At 35.3% G+C, this 13,203-nt stretch overlaps 11 protein-coding genes across 11 annotated transcripts; 5 read left to right on the top strand and 6 right to left on the bottom strand.

Moving 5' to 3' along the window:
• The first annotated feature begins 54 nt into the window (after nucleotides 1-54).
• Nucleotides 55-1,050, top strand: Chro.70519 (hypothetical protein). Its single annotated transcript, XM_661467.1, has 1 exon — nucleotides 55-1,050. One exon carries the CDS (start codon nucleotides 55-57, stop codon nucleotides 1,048-1,050), a length of 996 nt encoding a protein of 331 aa, XP_666559.1.
• Nucleotides 1,051-1,176: 126 nt separating this feature from the next.
• Nucleotides 1,177-2,337, top strand: Chro.70518 (hypothetical protein). The annotated part of the gene is made up of 1 exon (XM_661466.1): nucleotides 1,177-2,337. The coding sequence occupies one exon, from the start codon at nucleotides 1,177-1,179 to the stop codon at nucleotides 2,335-2,337; it is 1,161 nt and encodes a 386-aa protein (XP_666558.1).
• A 120-nt stretch (nucleotides 2,338-2,457) lies between these two features.
• On the bottom strand, nucleotides 2,458-2,913 carry Chro.70517 (hypothetical protein). The annotated part of the gene is made up of 1 exon (XM_661465.1): nucleotides 2,458-2,913. One exon carries the CDS (start codon nucleotides 2,911-2,913, stop codon nucleotides 2,458-2,460), a length of 456 nt encoding a protein of 151 aa, XP_666557.1.
• Nucleotides 2,914-3,185: 272 nt separating this feature from the next.
• On the bottom strand, nucleotides 3,186-3,407 carry Chro.70515 (hypothetical protein). The annotated part of the gene is made up of 1 exon (XM_661464.1): nucleotides 3,186-3,407. One exon carries the CDS (start codon nucleotides 3,405-3,407, stop codon nucleotides 3,186-3,188), a length of 222 nt encoding a protein of 73 aa, XP_666556.1.
• Nucleotides 3,408-3,662: 255 nt separating this feature from the next.
• Nucleotides 3,663-5,066, bottom strand: Chro.70514 (hypothetical protein). Its single annotated transcript, XM_661463.1, has 1 exon — nucleotides 3,663-5,066. One exon carries the CDS (start codon nucleotides 5,064-5,066, stop codon nucleotides 3,663-3,665), a length of 1,404 nt encoding a protein of 467 aa, XP_666555.1.
• A 991-nt stretch (nucleotides 5,067-6,057) lies between these two features.
• Chro.70513 (hypothetical protein) lies at nucleotides 6,058-6,543 on the top strand. The annotated part of the gene is made up of 1 exon (XM_661462.1): nucleotides 6,058-6,543. The coding sequence occupies one exon, from the start codon at nucleotides 6,058-6,060 to the stop codon at nucleotides 6,541-6,543; it is 486 nt and encodes a 161-aa protein (XP_666554.1).
• Nucleotides 6,544-6,569: 26 nt separating this feature from the next.
• On the bottom strand, nucleotides 6,570-7,475 carry Chro.70512 (hypothetical protein). The annotated part of the gene is made up of 1 exon (XM_661461.1): nucleotides 6,570-7,475. The coding sequence occupies one exon, from the start codon at nucleotides 7,473-7,475 to the stop codon at nucleotides 6,570-6,572; it is 906 nt and encodes a 301-aa protein (XP_666553.1).
• A 319-nt stretch (nucleotides 7,476-7,794) lies between these two features.
• Chro.70511 (hypothetical protein) lies at nucleotides 7,795-8,196 on the top strand. Its single annotated transcript, XM_661460.1, has 1 exon — nucleotides 7,795-8,196. The coding sequence occupies one exon, from the start codon at nucleotides 7,795-7,797 to the stop codon at nucleotides 8,194-8,196; it is 402 nt and encodes a 133-aa protein (XP_666552.1).
• Nucleotides 8,197-8,383: 187 nt separating this feature from the next.
• Chro.70509 (replication protein A 70kDa) lies at nucleotides 8,384-10,444 on the bottom strand. Its single annotated transcript, XM_661459.1, has 1 exon — nucleotides 8,384-10,444. One exon carries the CDS (start codon nucleotides 10,442-10,444, stop codon nucleotides 8,384-8,386), a length of 2,061 nt encoding a protein of 686 aa, XP_666551.1.
• A 749-nt stretch (nucleotides 10,445-11,193) lies between these two features.
• Nucleotides 11,194-12,261, top strand: Chro.70508 (hypothetical protein). Its single annotated transcript, XM_661458.1, has 1 exon — nucleotides 11,194-12,261. One exon carries the CDS (start codon nucleotides 11,194-11,196, stop codon nucleotides 12,259-12,261), a length of 1,068 nt encoding a protein of 355 aa, XP_666550.1.
• Nucleotides 12,262-12,433: 172 nt separating this feature from the next.
• Chro.70507 (RNA helicase-1) lies at nucleotides 12,434-13,189 on the bottom strand. The annotated part of the gene is made up of 1 exon (XM_661457.1): nucleotides 12,434-13,189. The coding sequence occupies one exon, from the start codon at nucleotides 13,187-13,189 to the stop codon at nucleotides 12,434-12,436; it is 756 nt and encodes a 251-aa protein (XP_666549.1).
• Nucleotides 13,190-13,203: the final 14 nt, after the last annotated feature.

Here is a 13,203-nt window from a genome sequence, read left to right as displayed (position 1 = left end):
TTTGGATTAAACCTTGCTGGATTACTTAACGAGAATATATACCGTTGTAACTTGATGAGTGATTTCTACTACGACTATTTGAAACTAATTTTAGACTCAATTGTTGAACATAATATTCTTTTCTCAAGAACAAATTCATTAGTTCCATTTTTAAGTTCAGCAACTCTTGTTTCCAAGAGAATCATGGGACTCCATTGTAACCAATTTAGGCATCTAGGCTCCTCAACCTTTACTTTTTCACAAAATATTTCAAATTCGATCAACAGTATTTACAGGGATATCTCCTCTTCAACAATAGAAACAATGAGAGTAGAAACCATGACAAATTCCTTCAAAGTATACACTTTACCTTCCATGTTAACTCATTTCAATGGAATTGGTTTATTAAAAAATCTCAATGTATGGAAATCCACTAAAATTTTCCCGAAATTTAAATGTCTCATCAATAATGACAAAAAATCTCTCAGTTCTGAGGAGTTAGAATCCCTCTCAATTCTCAAAAACCTCATCTCAAAGATGATTTGCTTTGGATTGAAGTTTGAAGACCAAACCCGTGGCTTATTTTCTGAGAAAAATACTACAAACAGTAAAATCTCACATTTCCTCAAGCCAAATATTGAATCCCTTTACTCTTTTCAATGTCTAACTAACTCAATAGAGTCAGGATATGTCAGAAATCCCTCAGTTTTACCTCCAAGCCCTGGAAAATTCATTTACGATATTGGTTTTTACACCCTCATTAACCAGTTGATAGATTTTTTCAAAGAAGATATTTCCAAAGAAATTATCCCAGGAATTCACTACTTTAACCCGAAATCTTGTAAAAAAAATACACGATCAAATGAAAAAAATACGTTACTTGAAAAACAAGTACCGGCTGACATTTTTGTCTCTATTCCTACATTCCAAGATCTAATTAACAAACTAAAAGTTAAAGAAAAATCAAAAATTAATTCAGAGAAACCAAACTTTTTCTGCATTTACAGGTACAATGATGGCTGTACTGACGCTGTCAAAATGGAAGTTCAAGTTTCTGATTTCTTTTCTTAGTTTCCAGACTCTTTCTCCCGCCCCACAATTAATTTGCATGCATGTCATGATTTGGCGCCATTTGTGATCTAAAAATGGCCGTTGCTCTTCAAGTAAAAAAACAGTGGAATAAATGAGATTCTTTCAATGATGAAAGTTCTAGTAGGATTAGGATGCTTATTACTTATTGTTACACATATTTTGTGTGCGAATGCCATTCATTTAGGAAGTCCTAATTATAGAACAGTCTATGTTTCAAGGAAGAAAGTCCCAACTAGACCCCTTCCGGAGAGGTTCAGGGGAGAACTATATTCAGATGGCTCCATTGGATGGCTTTGTTCAAAAAGAATAAATGGAAGGTGGACAGGGTGGATTCCAGTTAGTGAGTCGAGAGTACCTCCTCAAATGGTGAAACAAATGAGGTCACAATTGTCCAGAAGACCTAGAAGAGCTCCACAAATGTATAGGGAAAGAATTATATCTCCTTCATTTGAAGAATTAGATCAGGAAACATTCTCAGAAGACAGTTTTGAATTAGTTCAGCCAACTATTACTCAACAAAGAAAACAATTTACTTGGGAGGAGGAGGGTCCAAGCGATGAAGTTTCACCTTTACAGCTTCAAGAAATGCCTTCAATCTCAACTACAAGCCACAGGGAGTACAATAGTAGAACAGGAGGATATCCAGTCTTGCAACAAACTAGAATTGAAAGAAAAAATATCCCTAGCAGAATTCAAAAAGTATATCAAACTTCAACCACAGTTCCTGGAGATTCTGATGAAGCAGACATTGCAAGATACTTTGAAGAACAGAATACACCTCCAATTGCAGGCAGAAAAGGAATTAAGGGCATTTTCAAGGATACCTTTAAGAACATTCCAGAGTTGGAGCTGGCTTCACCTACATTTTCACAAAATTCCCCCATACAAGCAATTCCCCCAAAAGGCTATATACCAATCCAACCTCAACATCCATCTGACTACGATCTAAATAGGATGCAATGGAGGTTTTTCTTAACATCCTATAACCCAGAACTTGACAATGTTAGGATTATTAAACGTATCCCTCCACTTGGGATGAAACTATCAAAAACTGTTACTGAGTGTACAAACAACTATCACAAGGCTTTCAAACTACATTATTTAACTGTGTCTGGAATGATGTTTAGCAATAAAATCAACCGAGTTGTGAGTAATTCAATTAATAGAGAACTTAAACAATGGTGTAGCGGAATGATGACTAATTGGTATCGTCAATTGCAAAAAATGGGTTTAGTTGTCCCAAAACTCAGCAGGTTTATTAGGTAGAGGAAATATGACTTAGTGTATCCCTCATAAGTTAAATTTCAAGTAATATCCTAATTTATTCAGTTTTAAGTAATTATGATTCCTTTCCCTCTTCTCTCCTATTCACTTTCCTTGACTCTTCTAGCTAAATACTCGATTTCTCCTGGCCTTTTGAGACGAAATTGAGCTCGGAATTATCTCCAAGTTATTTAAACCCGCCTTCTGTTGTGCTGTTGGGGTTGGAATAGAATCAAGCTTGGCTACAATTTGGATACTTTTAACTTGATCTTTACTCATCCTCTTCCCTTGATCAAAACCTCTTCCTCGATTTCCTCCTCTACTTCTTGAAATCTTACCTGGAGAACCCTTAAAGTTTCTCCTACCATTTGAATTCACACTATTTGGCCTTCTTTCACTCCTCTTCTTTAAATCTCGGCCTTTACCCCCTCTTCCATTCCTTACTCTACTCTGTGTAAGATTTGCCTTCTTTTGTCTTTCCTTCTTGGCCTCTCTCACAATGTCATCTAGACTACTATTTATCATCCTTTCAATGTTTTTACTCCCTACTGATCCACTCATTTCTGAACTTTTTGTCATCTTTTTTCTTTTTACCTTTGCTTCTTACTAAATTAATACAATATCTGGACCCGTTGAGCCCGCCAAAGCTCTCCCCACCCAAAATAATATAATGGCAAAGAAAGTTGAATGATTTTATAAGAAAAGAGTTCGACAGAAAAGGAGGGGAGTGAGGGGAGAAAGAAGGGAAAATAGGTCTTTAGCAGAGCTTGTTACAAATAGGAACATGAATTATTAAAGGGTCTATTCGCGTATAGTTGAGTCTATTGAAGAATACCTACTACTACTCGCAATTAAAAAATTCTTATTGAGAGGAACAAATAACCTTCATTATTCCTGGATGATCTACCAATTCCAAGAAAAAAGTCATTCAACTTGGATCTTTGACCAAATCTTTGAAAGTTAGTACTGTAGATTCCAGAATTTTCAATATGAGACTCTGGAAAAAGTTCAAGACCAGGACCTTCTAAATACAGACCCTTATTTTGTATGTTAAAACACTGGAAATATGCCATAAAGCATGTTGGTATCTCTGAAGATAGGGATTAATGGTAATCACCCGTCACTTCTCTATAATTCTCCCTTTAAGTATATATAAGTTAACTTATAGAAGCATTGTAATTCTTGATTCCATAGGAATACAGACATTTACTAATGTTTGGCCAAAGCAATAAGATTCCTATAAAATCAATAGATGATGGGGACGAACTAATATGTAAAAGGGAATTTATTAGGGGAATGTCACGCTCTATTTGTAAAGGAAGTCAGTTTTATATTAATTTGTACCCTCTTAATTTGGTAACTTTGATTTTTTGTTCATCCAAATCCAATCCTAATTTTTCGGCACTTCTTTTGAGCTCTTCCTTTGCGGATTCTGGATCATTGGATACTGCTCTAATCTTGATTTTGTGTTTCTTACCAGGTTGAACTTCAATAACATCATATTCCGCTGGAGGGAATTGAATGTCTTCAATTAAAGCAGGCTTCTCGGTTAGTGAATCTGAACATTTCTTAATTTTATCATCGCAAAACTCTTTAAAGGTGTATCCAGTCTTTTTAGATCGGAGAAGAATCGGTTCCTTGTCTTCTTTAAGACCTTCCCAAGCTTCAATAAGCTTTGGAACAGCTTCTCTAGTTACCCTGGACCTTAATTGCTTTTCAGAAGAACGATCAGTAACTTCCACAAGAGAAGTAGCAACGTATTCATCATCAATCTCGTTTTTAGGGTCTTCATATTTGAGAGATTCGAATTTCAAAGCCATCTTTGGTACAACTTCTCTAGTTGCTATAAAATGGGAAACCTCAGGCTCAACCTTTTCTGGGAGTTGTAAGTATTCTAAGGTACCTTCCCTCAAGGCATTCAAAGTTGGACTAACAACTTTGGGTTCAAACCGGTCTTCATCATCAAATTTCTCGAATACATTGACAAGCTTTGCAACCTCTGATCTCGAGGATTCGCCTCTTGGCTTAGCAAAATCGGAAGGTCCTTGCTCAAATATATTAACCAAATCACTGACCTTTGAACCGACTGCTGCAAGCTCCATACAGTCTTGACCTATACATTCATTGAAATACTTTGAATTTTCATTTTTAGGAGAGTATAAAAATGATTCGTCAATTGGAGAAACTGAAACAATTATATCATCAAGAGGGAACTTTGGAGATTCAGTTGGCGAAGTAGTAGTGGTGGTGGTAGTGGTAGTAGTAGTAGTGGTGGTGGTAGTAGTAGTAGTTGTAGTAGTTGTTGTAGTTCTTGGAGCTGGAATTGGTGTCGCAACTGGCGTGGTTACAGGTGGTGTGACAAGAATAATTTGATCAGAAGAGGATTCATCAATACTTGAACCTTCCTGGCTACTCTTAAATTCGTAATATCTGGAATAAAGTTCATCTAAAAATATTGGAGATTGTGAGTCTTTCTCGCCATCTTCACTTTTCTCGGGGAACATGGAATCTGGACATTCACTACATTCTGTAGCGGGGGTTGTTGTAGAAGATTGAAATTGATAAGATGAGCTAAATGAAGAAGATGATGAGGTGAATGATTTTATCGAAAGACTTTTGGCTTGAGGTTCAATCTCATTTTCCGCACCAAGTACAGCAAAATTTGGCACAAAAGCCAAGCATAAAGCTGACAATAAAAATATAACAAAGTTCTTTAATAACATCCTAGCCATTTTAAACTACAATATCACCTTTATATTAAAATCTCCCAGTTTAAATCAGCTCTTTTCTAAGTTTCAAATAAGTACCTAAATAAGACATACGAGACATCGCGGGTATCCACATCGAGTTTATATCTTGATTAAAAAAAAAAAAAATTAGACCAAAAGATCAAAGTATTAAAAAAAATAAGAAGTATTAAGGATGATCTATTGATACATGGGAATAATTAGCTCATTTATTCTTAATTTCAAAGAAAAGCAGGCCCAATTGATAAAGTTTTTATTTGTTTCTACTTCATCGGAGAAATAATCAATTTGTGGGTGTAGTTACCGCCAAAACTCCGGTACTATGCGCGCTGACATTATAATTACATGCAAATAAATGAAATTGATATATTGAGTTGCAAATATTTTGAATTGGTTATTTTTGGTGGGAAATATGTTAAATTTCTGGACAAAATCTTTTTAACAAATTTTGTTAAGTTAAAACTTGAATTTGTTTACCTATATTTCGAGGTCTTCACGTAATAATGGAATATAATAAAGTCAAAATTAAAATTATGAATACGCAAAAGCCTTTTTATGTATAGTAATAATTATATTTGAGCCAATAGTTTTCTAATTTATTTTATATTTCTAAGATATTTTCCCTTTCAGATCTATTTAAAATTGTAATCATTTACTTCGAATATTGTATATTATCCTTTTAAATGAACTTGATCCTTAACTTAAAATGACTACTCTCTACTTATACAACAAATAAACAAGAAAATAAATATTAGTAATGAAATAAATAGAAAAATAATAAAACTCTTTTTAATTTGTTGTAATACTAATAAATAACTTTTATTTAGTAACCTTTGGCCTTTCTATTATTCCAAGCTTAATTTCAAATATAATAAGTGGTTGGCGCCAAAACCCGAATTAACATAGAGGCCAATGTCTGTAAAAATTAAGATCTCTAATCTTTTACGTGCAAAAATAGCCATTTTAAGAGTGAAAGATGAATGATGTGCTGATGAACGTACCTGATGAAGTAGGTAAAGAAGAAAAAAAGATTCGAATGGTTAAGAAGGCAGTGATACCAAAGGAAATTAAGGAAAATGATATCTATGTAACAAGAAAGAGACCATTAATAGTATACTTTAGAAGAGCAATGAATCTTCTCACAGTTTCAGAGGCTCATAATTCTATTTACGAAGAAAGGCTTGGATGTAGACGGAATAAAAAGCTTTTTAAGTCAGGAAAAAATGAACAATTTGTAGTAATACATGGAATGGGAGCCTGTATAATGACAGCAATTTGGCTTGTTCAGGACTTGAAGTCAAATTTAGGAGATAAAATCAATATTGAAGTGACTACAAATACTATCAAAGTAACTGATGTACATATTAACGAAGAAAGAGAATGGGAATCTTCGAAAAGCACAAGAAATGTGAGTGGAATATCAATTAAGGTTACAATGAACAAGCAAGAATCTAGACCTTAGAAGATTAAAGACATACTTCTGGCAAACTATTGGACTACCCCTATCGATACAGTGATATCATCAGGCTTTCCTCCTGATACAAAACCAAAAGTACCATTTGATTGAATATTTGACTGCAATTTCTGGCTTAAATAGTTATTTAAACTCATTGAGTATGGAGAAATATGCTTCGAGTTCAAAGATAGCTGTAAAGCCTCCCTCCCAAGCTTTTCTGCAATTTTCTGTGGTTCATACAACAAATTATTATCGACTATTCGAATAACTTTATCCATTGAAATATTATCCCATAGTCCATCAGTTGCTACAATAATCGTATCTCCAGATTTGATGCCTTCTAACATCATATAATCTGCATTATAAGGAGTATCAACACTCCCAGTTCCTAGTTGAAAAGGAGTGTTAAAGTTGTGTTGCTGAATCTCTGACTCAAAAATGACTTCTTTTTCTTCCTTTCTATATATTACGCACTTTGAATCCCCTAAATTAAATACATGAAGCTTGTTATTATTATCCAAATAAGCTAAACAGAGCGTAGAACTACCAATAATTTTGGAAGATTTCATATTTTCATAACACTTATTCAACATTTCAATGAACTTATCTTTGTCCAACTCGCTTTTCTGTTCCCTTGAGTAATCATTAATACATGTTTCTATGTAATTTACAAGCTGTCTACTATACATAGCTGAACTAACTCCCTGTGAAATCCAACCACCAACTCCATCCGCAACACAAATATAACTTGCTCCTACGCAACAAGAGTCCTCGTTTTCATATCCTGGTGGCTTCGTCGGATTCCTTGATGTGTACACTCCCGTTAATAATATCCTATTCTTACTAGATACTGGTCTCTGCTTACTTCCAAATCTTGATAAAAATCTGTTATAGGAAGTAGAATTAAGTGAAGAACTGACCATTGGAAGGTACTTCATTCTTTCAATTAAATTCTTTTTTTCCTTTGCCAAATCTATTTATTCTCTTTCTGACATTTATTTAATTGCATAAATTATGATTTGGCGGGAAACTTGGCATTTTCCATTAATAAGGTCCCCATGTGAATTTATATTAAAATTAATTTGGAGGTACCGAATTTGGAGGGAAAAAAACGGTGCAAGAGAAAAAAAGAAGAAATACGACTAGAAGTTCCTTCTTTCGGTAATTCGGGTAAAATAAGCAAAATGTCTACAGGTGAGTTTCTAGGAGGAAGTGTCTGTATAGACATGAAATTGGTATATCTCAAATTTAATTAAAATGAATTCTTCTTTTCCTATAGACAAAGAAAGAGCTTCTAGAGAGAAGATCTCACAGTTAGATAGAAAGCTAAAGGTTTTGAGCAGTAAGATTTCAGAATTATCTCAAGATAGTAAAGAACATGGTCTTGTACTTAATGCTTTTGAGAAGGTTGACCCAGAAAGGAGATGTTTTAGAGTAATTGGCGGAGTTATGGTGGAAAGGACTGTGAAAACAGTAAAGCCTGCACTGGAAAAGGAAAAGGCCGCCTTGGACTCAGCAATTTCCGAGCTAGAGAAGCAATATGAATCGATAGAGGAGGAACTTAAAACTTTAATTGAGAATCTTAGTAAAGATTCAAACATGGGTATTCCTTCGTCTGCTTCAGCATCTTCCTCGTCTTCCTCAGAGGTCAAAGCGTGATGAAGAGATCTATGCACTGTATTCATCCAAAAGTTGATTTTAGGAATATGAGAGAGAAGATAAAGAATTCAATAGAATAAAAGAGAATGAAAAGAGAAAAAGAAAAGTAATTAATAGCTCTGTAGTCTTAGCCAATTGGTTAGGCTTTGAAGTGAGAAAACTTTTTAGTTAATTAAATTTGGGAATTTCAATATCCAAACTGTCCAAATCCCATACCGACTTTAACAGCACTATAAGCATTGCTACTAGTATTAGTTTCCTTAATATTATTAAGCTTGTCATAAATATACTCGAGCTTTCTTTTGGCTTCTCTGTTTAGGATTTCTGGATTTGTCATATCTTCAGCTGAAAAGATTCGGTACTTAATTATCTCAGAGTCCTGATAGAGTTCTTTTTTTCCATTCAATTTAAAGACCCACTCACTAAAGAGTTTATCAGAGAAGCAATCCTCAGTATTTTTATCTGTATTCTCTTTAAGAGATTCAAGTTTTTCTGGTGAAAGACCATCCATTATGGTTTCTCCATGTTCTGCAAAAGCTACGGCTCTGATTGTTCCTGTAGAGTCAACAATCTCACAACTCAAGATGTACTTTTTAATAGGGTTTTCAATGGACTGCTGGCAACTTGGACAGTGATAGTTTGGCCCGAGAGATGTACTAGTCTCCTTTTCTGACCCATAAGGCAACACCAAAGCGTTAATACTGTTAGGATCTTCGATTTCAGTAACTTTTCTCTTACATTTAGGGCAGCTACTCCAGTAGTACTTATTATCACGAATTGACCTTATAGTTCCATAAGTGTGAACCCAAATCCCTCCATCGAGCATATCAGACGAGCTAGACCCAGAAGTAGCAGTAGCTACAATTTCATCAATACTAAGCCTTTTGGCTGAGGAATTTGAGTTAGTGTTTCCAGGACTTGGACTAGAGGACGAGAGCGAAACAACTGACTCGTGTAAATTTGACTGGGAGAAGAACCAATTCTTGAGTTCCTGAGATTGTTCAACTCCAGAAGGGTTCCATTCAATGGAAGAGCTTGATCCCAATTTCAATCTAAATCCATTAAACTCCTCAACAATGGCATTTTTAACAGCAATAACTGGGTTCTGAGAAATGAGGCCCTCATCTAAGTGGGTCCTTTCTGACCACAAGGTCAAGTCAATGCTATGGCCAGACTTATCAATGATTGTTAGTTCTCTTTTCTGGGTATCTGCGCCAGTAGACTTAACGGTAATTGTTGTAATTGGCCCAGCTTTGAGCAAAATGCCCAAAAGATCCAGGGATTGGCCCTTGGAATAGCCCCGGATTTCTGAAATAGGAACAAAATTAAAGGTCTTCTTTGGGATCCGATCATCCTGTGGCAAACTTTGAATTTCTGCATCTTCGTTGAAGATTATTTCAAATTCATGCCCTGTAGTATTAAAACGAGTATTTGCTTCTTTGACATCTCCTCTTGAGAAACTATATACTTCCCCCTCTTTCAGCACATCATAGAATTTATCAACGGCTTTGGTAAAACATGTTGCCCTGATCTCGCTCCCATCAGCGTCACAAATCTCGAATGAAAACACTTTGCCTTCCTTTGTCTTGGATGATGAGAACTTTCTGATATCGCTTTTGCTCACTACACGGCCAACAATTCTCCACCTGTGTAGATACGAAGTTATGTTCTTTATTGGATACACTGGAATTTCCTGATTCCTCGAAACTGGACCCTTTGACTGGCCTGAACCCATTCCACCTCCTCCGTATGGACCACTTCTCATATTACCCATATTCATAGAGCCTGGCCCTGAGGATTGCATGCCATCTCTACCTGAAATGGGTCCTGCGGATCCTGGCATTTGTTCTGATGGCCCGCTCGCTCTGTATCCAACTTGTTGTGGCTGCATCTGAATATTGTGTTGTTGTTGCTGTTGCATACTGACGCTGCTTGGCTCAGTTGAATGACTTGAATTTGGAGTGCTTGATGAAGCTCCCATCTGATTTTGAACTCCAGGCTGCTTCTGGTCCCCTGGACCTCCCCCTGCAGCCTTGCTGGACCCCATACATGGATGCGGAGTAGCCTTTCCAATAGAAGTAAATCCTGACCAATGTCCAACTTTGTCGTACTGAACAACAGTAACCAACTTGGTGGAATGGATCTCATTCAAAGAAAATCTTGTTATCTTAATCATATCTCCTGGTTGTAACTGAGTAGCATCCGACATTACCAGCCTTATGCTCAACGGAGAACCATTATCAAACATATTTGAACCTGCATCTGTTACGTGGACTCTGTGAATGAAAAAAATTTTTAAAATGAGTTAAATCATTCAAATTATATATTTCTGGCCAGAAAAAGAACCGTGTGGAATAAAAATCTTTTTTGACCAAAACAATCAAACTTACAGTGCTCTCGGCCCTGAACGAATCAGGTTTATTGCCAATACCACCACAATAGACCCACTTGGAGAAACTACTCCGGAAAGAAGCTGGTCACATGTTCCTCTTTGAAGTTCTGAAGGAAATTCTATCATTTCTCTCCAAAATCTGTATTTGGATGTCGACTTTTTTTTTACTTGGCCCCAAAAACCACTCAATTCGGCTTTACGCCCGCTTTTTTCCGCTTAAATGCAAGAAAATAAATCAAACCCCACTCTTATTATTATTGTTTTTTGTTTATTTATTTATTTTGGGATTTTCCATGAAAATTTAAAAAAAAAAAAAGAGCAATAATGCTTTTCCTGCTCGATGTCCTCTCAACAGGCTTCAAAATATTCTCTGGATGTTTAAAAAAAACGTTCTTTTTCAACTCCCCCTTTTTTTATTCTATTATGTTTGGATACCTAAAAATTGTTCATTTGGTCATTTTTTCTATTACGTAATTAAATTGTCCACACTATTTCATGTATGCATGCAAACAAACAAACAAATGCCGGTATTAACCTTTTTAAAAAAAAATCCACATGCAAAATTTTAACACTTAAAATTTAACAAACAAATTAATAGTCAATAAATGAAAATATTCCTACAAAATGAAAGGAAAAAGTGTAATGACAAGTTTTCTCCTTTCTATACTGAACTCCCAATCTTACTATTACGCTTTCAACCTACCACCCTCAGAATTTCAACTTTAGGAATTTTAGAGACACTTGAAACCTCTGGCGCCAAACATTTGATAATATTAATTCTAGTAAAATTTGTCAAAATGAACGTAAAGTCAGCATCACAGCCAGAGCTGTGGCAGCTGGCCAGAAATAGTAGTGGATATAGAGAACTGCTACTGGGAACTAGCAAGCTAGCTACAGTTCTCTGCACAAATCTACACCTGTCACCAGGAACTACTCTGACATCCTGTCATTACATATATAAGTTTTGGTCAAAGTTTGATATTCTTGAAACCGATCGTAAATTTATTGCAGCTGCAGCTGTTCTCTTATCTTGGAAGGTTAGAGAAGATATTGAGCCAACTCGAAGTTCTAGAAAACTTTCTGAATTATCCAGATTTCTATATAGAATTATTAAAGCTAATTCGCTTTCCCAAGTATCCAGTGCACCAATACCTCTTGAGCTTTCTTCAAGTTTCTGGATATATAAGGATTCAGGAAAAGAATACACTCATTATATGGAGCAGATTAAAACCTATGAATTTGCACTACTTAGAGCAATAAATTTTGACCTAGTTCCTATTGAACTACCATTTTCACATATCGAAAGATTTACAAGAATCCTACTTTATTCTCCAAAACTCAATGAATATGTTGAGGAAGGCGAAGAAGGAGAGGAAGAAGGAAAGGAATTTGAGTCTTTAAAAATGTTTAGACTCCTTGCTTCAACTATAAGTCAAGATTTCTATAGACTCCCAAATGTATGTATGCAATATAATGCGTTAGAAGTCTCCTTATGTTCTGTATGGTATGCTGGAATCTTTCTATCTATGTCATTTGCATATGAAGAAATTTCTGGATCAAATCAATCTTGGATTTCAAAGGCATGCCCAGAAGTTAATGCAGAACGTGTTGTTAAATGCATGGACGAGTGTTCAAAAGTTCTTATATGGCTAATTAATAGTGATTCCGCATAGTATATTTGTTAATTAAATCAAACTAATTACTAATTCTTATATTAGTTTCTAGAGCTACTTATACATTAATTATTAATATTTATTACTTTAATTCTGTTTACCTCATCTATTATTAACTTGCCCTTGAAAGACTTGTATACATATTACTATAAATCAAGCAATAACTACACTTCTACCAATCTTCTTTATTTGAACTTGTATATCTAGCTCCAAGTGAGAGAGCATCTTTAGGAGCTCCAGACTGGGTTTTTCTTTGTAACTCTAAAAGTTTAGTACACTGACCAATGCGATGCCCAAGTCCACCACAATATGCACAACCTCTAACTCCTCCAATCTCCTGAAGGGAAGTATTTGTGCTATCAAACTGTTCTAAAAATGGAGGAATTTCCTGTTTTGCTTCTATTAATAAAGCTTTTAGATCACATAATAATGCTTCTGGTAGAGTATTATCTATAAATGTGGTTGACACTCCTACAGAACCTCCTCTCCCTGTTCTCCCAATTCTATGAACATAATTTTCAATATCTTTTGGCATATCAAAATTGATTACATGTTGGATATTTTCAAAGTCTAATCCTTTTGATGCCACATCAGTCCCAACAAGTACATCCATTTCCCCATTTCTAAACTGTTCAATAGATCTGAAACGTTGTTCTTGAGTAAGACCTCCATGTATTGCTACTGCATTCACTCCTTTTAATAGTAAGTATTCGTGAATTTCATCCACATCTTTTTTATTTTCACTGAATATTAATACTCTAGGTGCAGTCTTTTGCAAGCATGATAGCAAACTAACGAGTCTACGCTCCTGTCTAATATATTCGAATTCCTGAATTACTCTTAAATTTGCTGCTCCTGCTCTACCTACATTTACTACAACTGGATCAATTAAAGCAGTTTGAGCAAACTCTTGAGTCTTTCTAGGCATTGTTGCTGAAAATA

The sequence above is a fragment of the Cryptosporidium hominis genome, assembly GCF_000006425.1.
Source record: "Cryptosporidium hominis TU502 chromosome 7 CHRO017104, whole genome shotgun sequence".
In the NCBI taxonomy this organism is placed as follows: Eukaryota; Apicomplexa; class Conoidasida; order Eucoccidiorida; family Cryptosporidiidae; genus Cryptosporidium; species Cryptosporidium hominis.
Note: the sequence above shows the minus strand (reverse complement) of the source record. Positions and strands in the feature narration are given on the sequence as shown.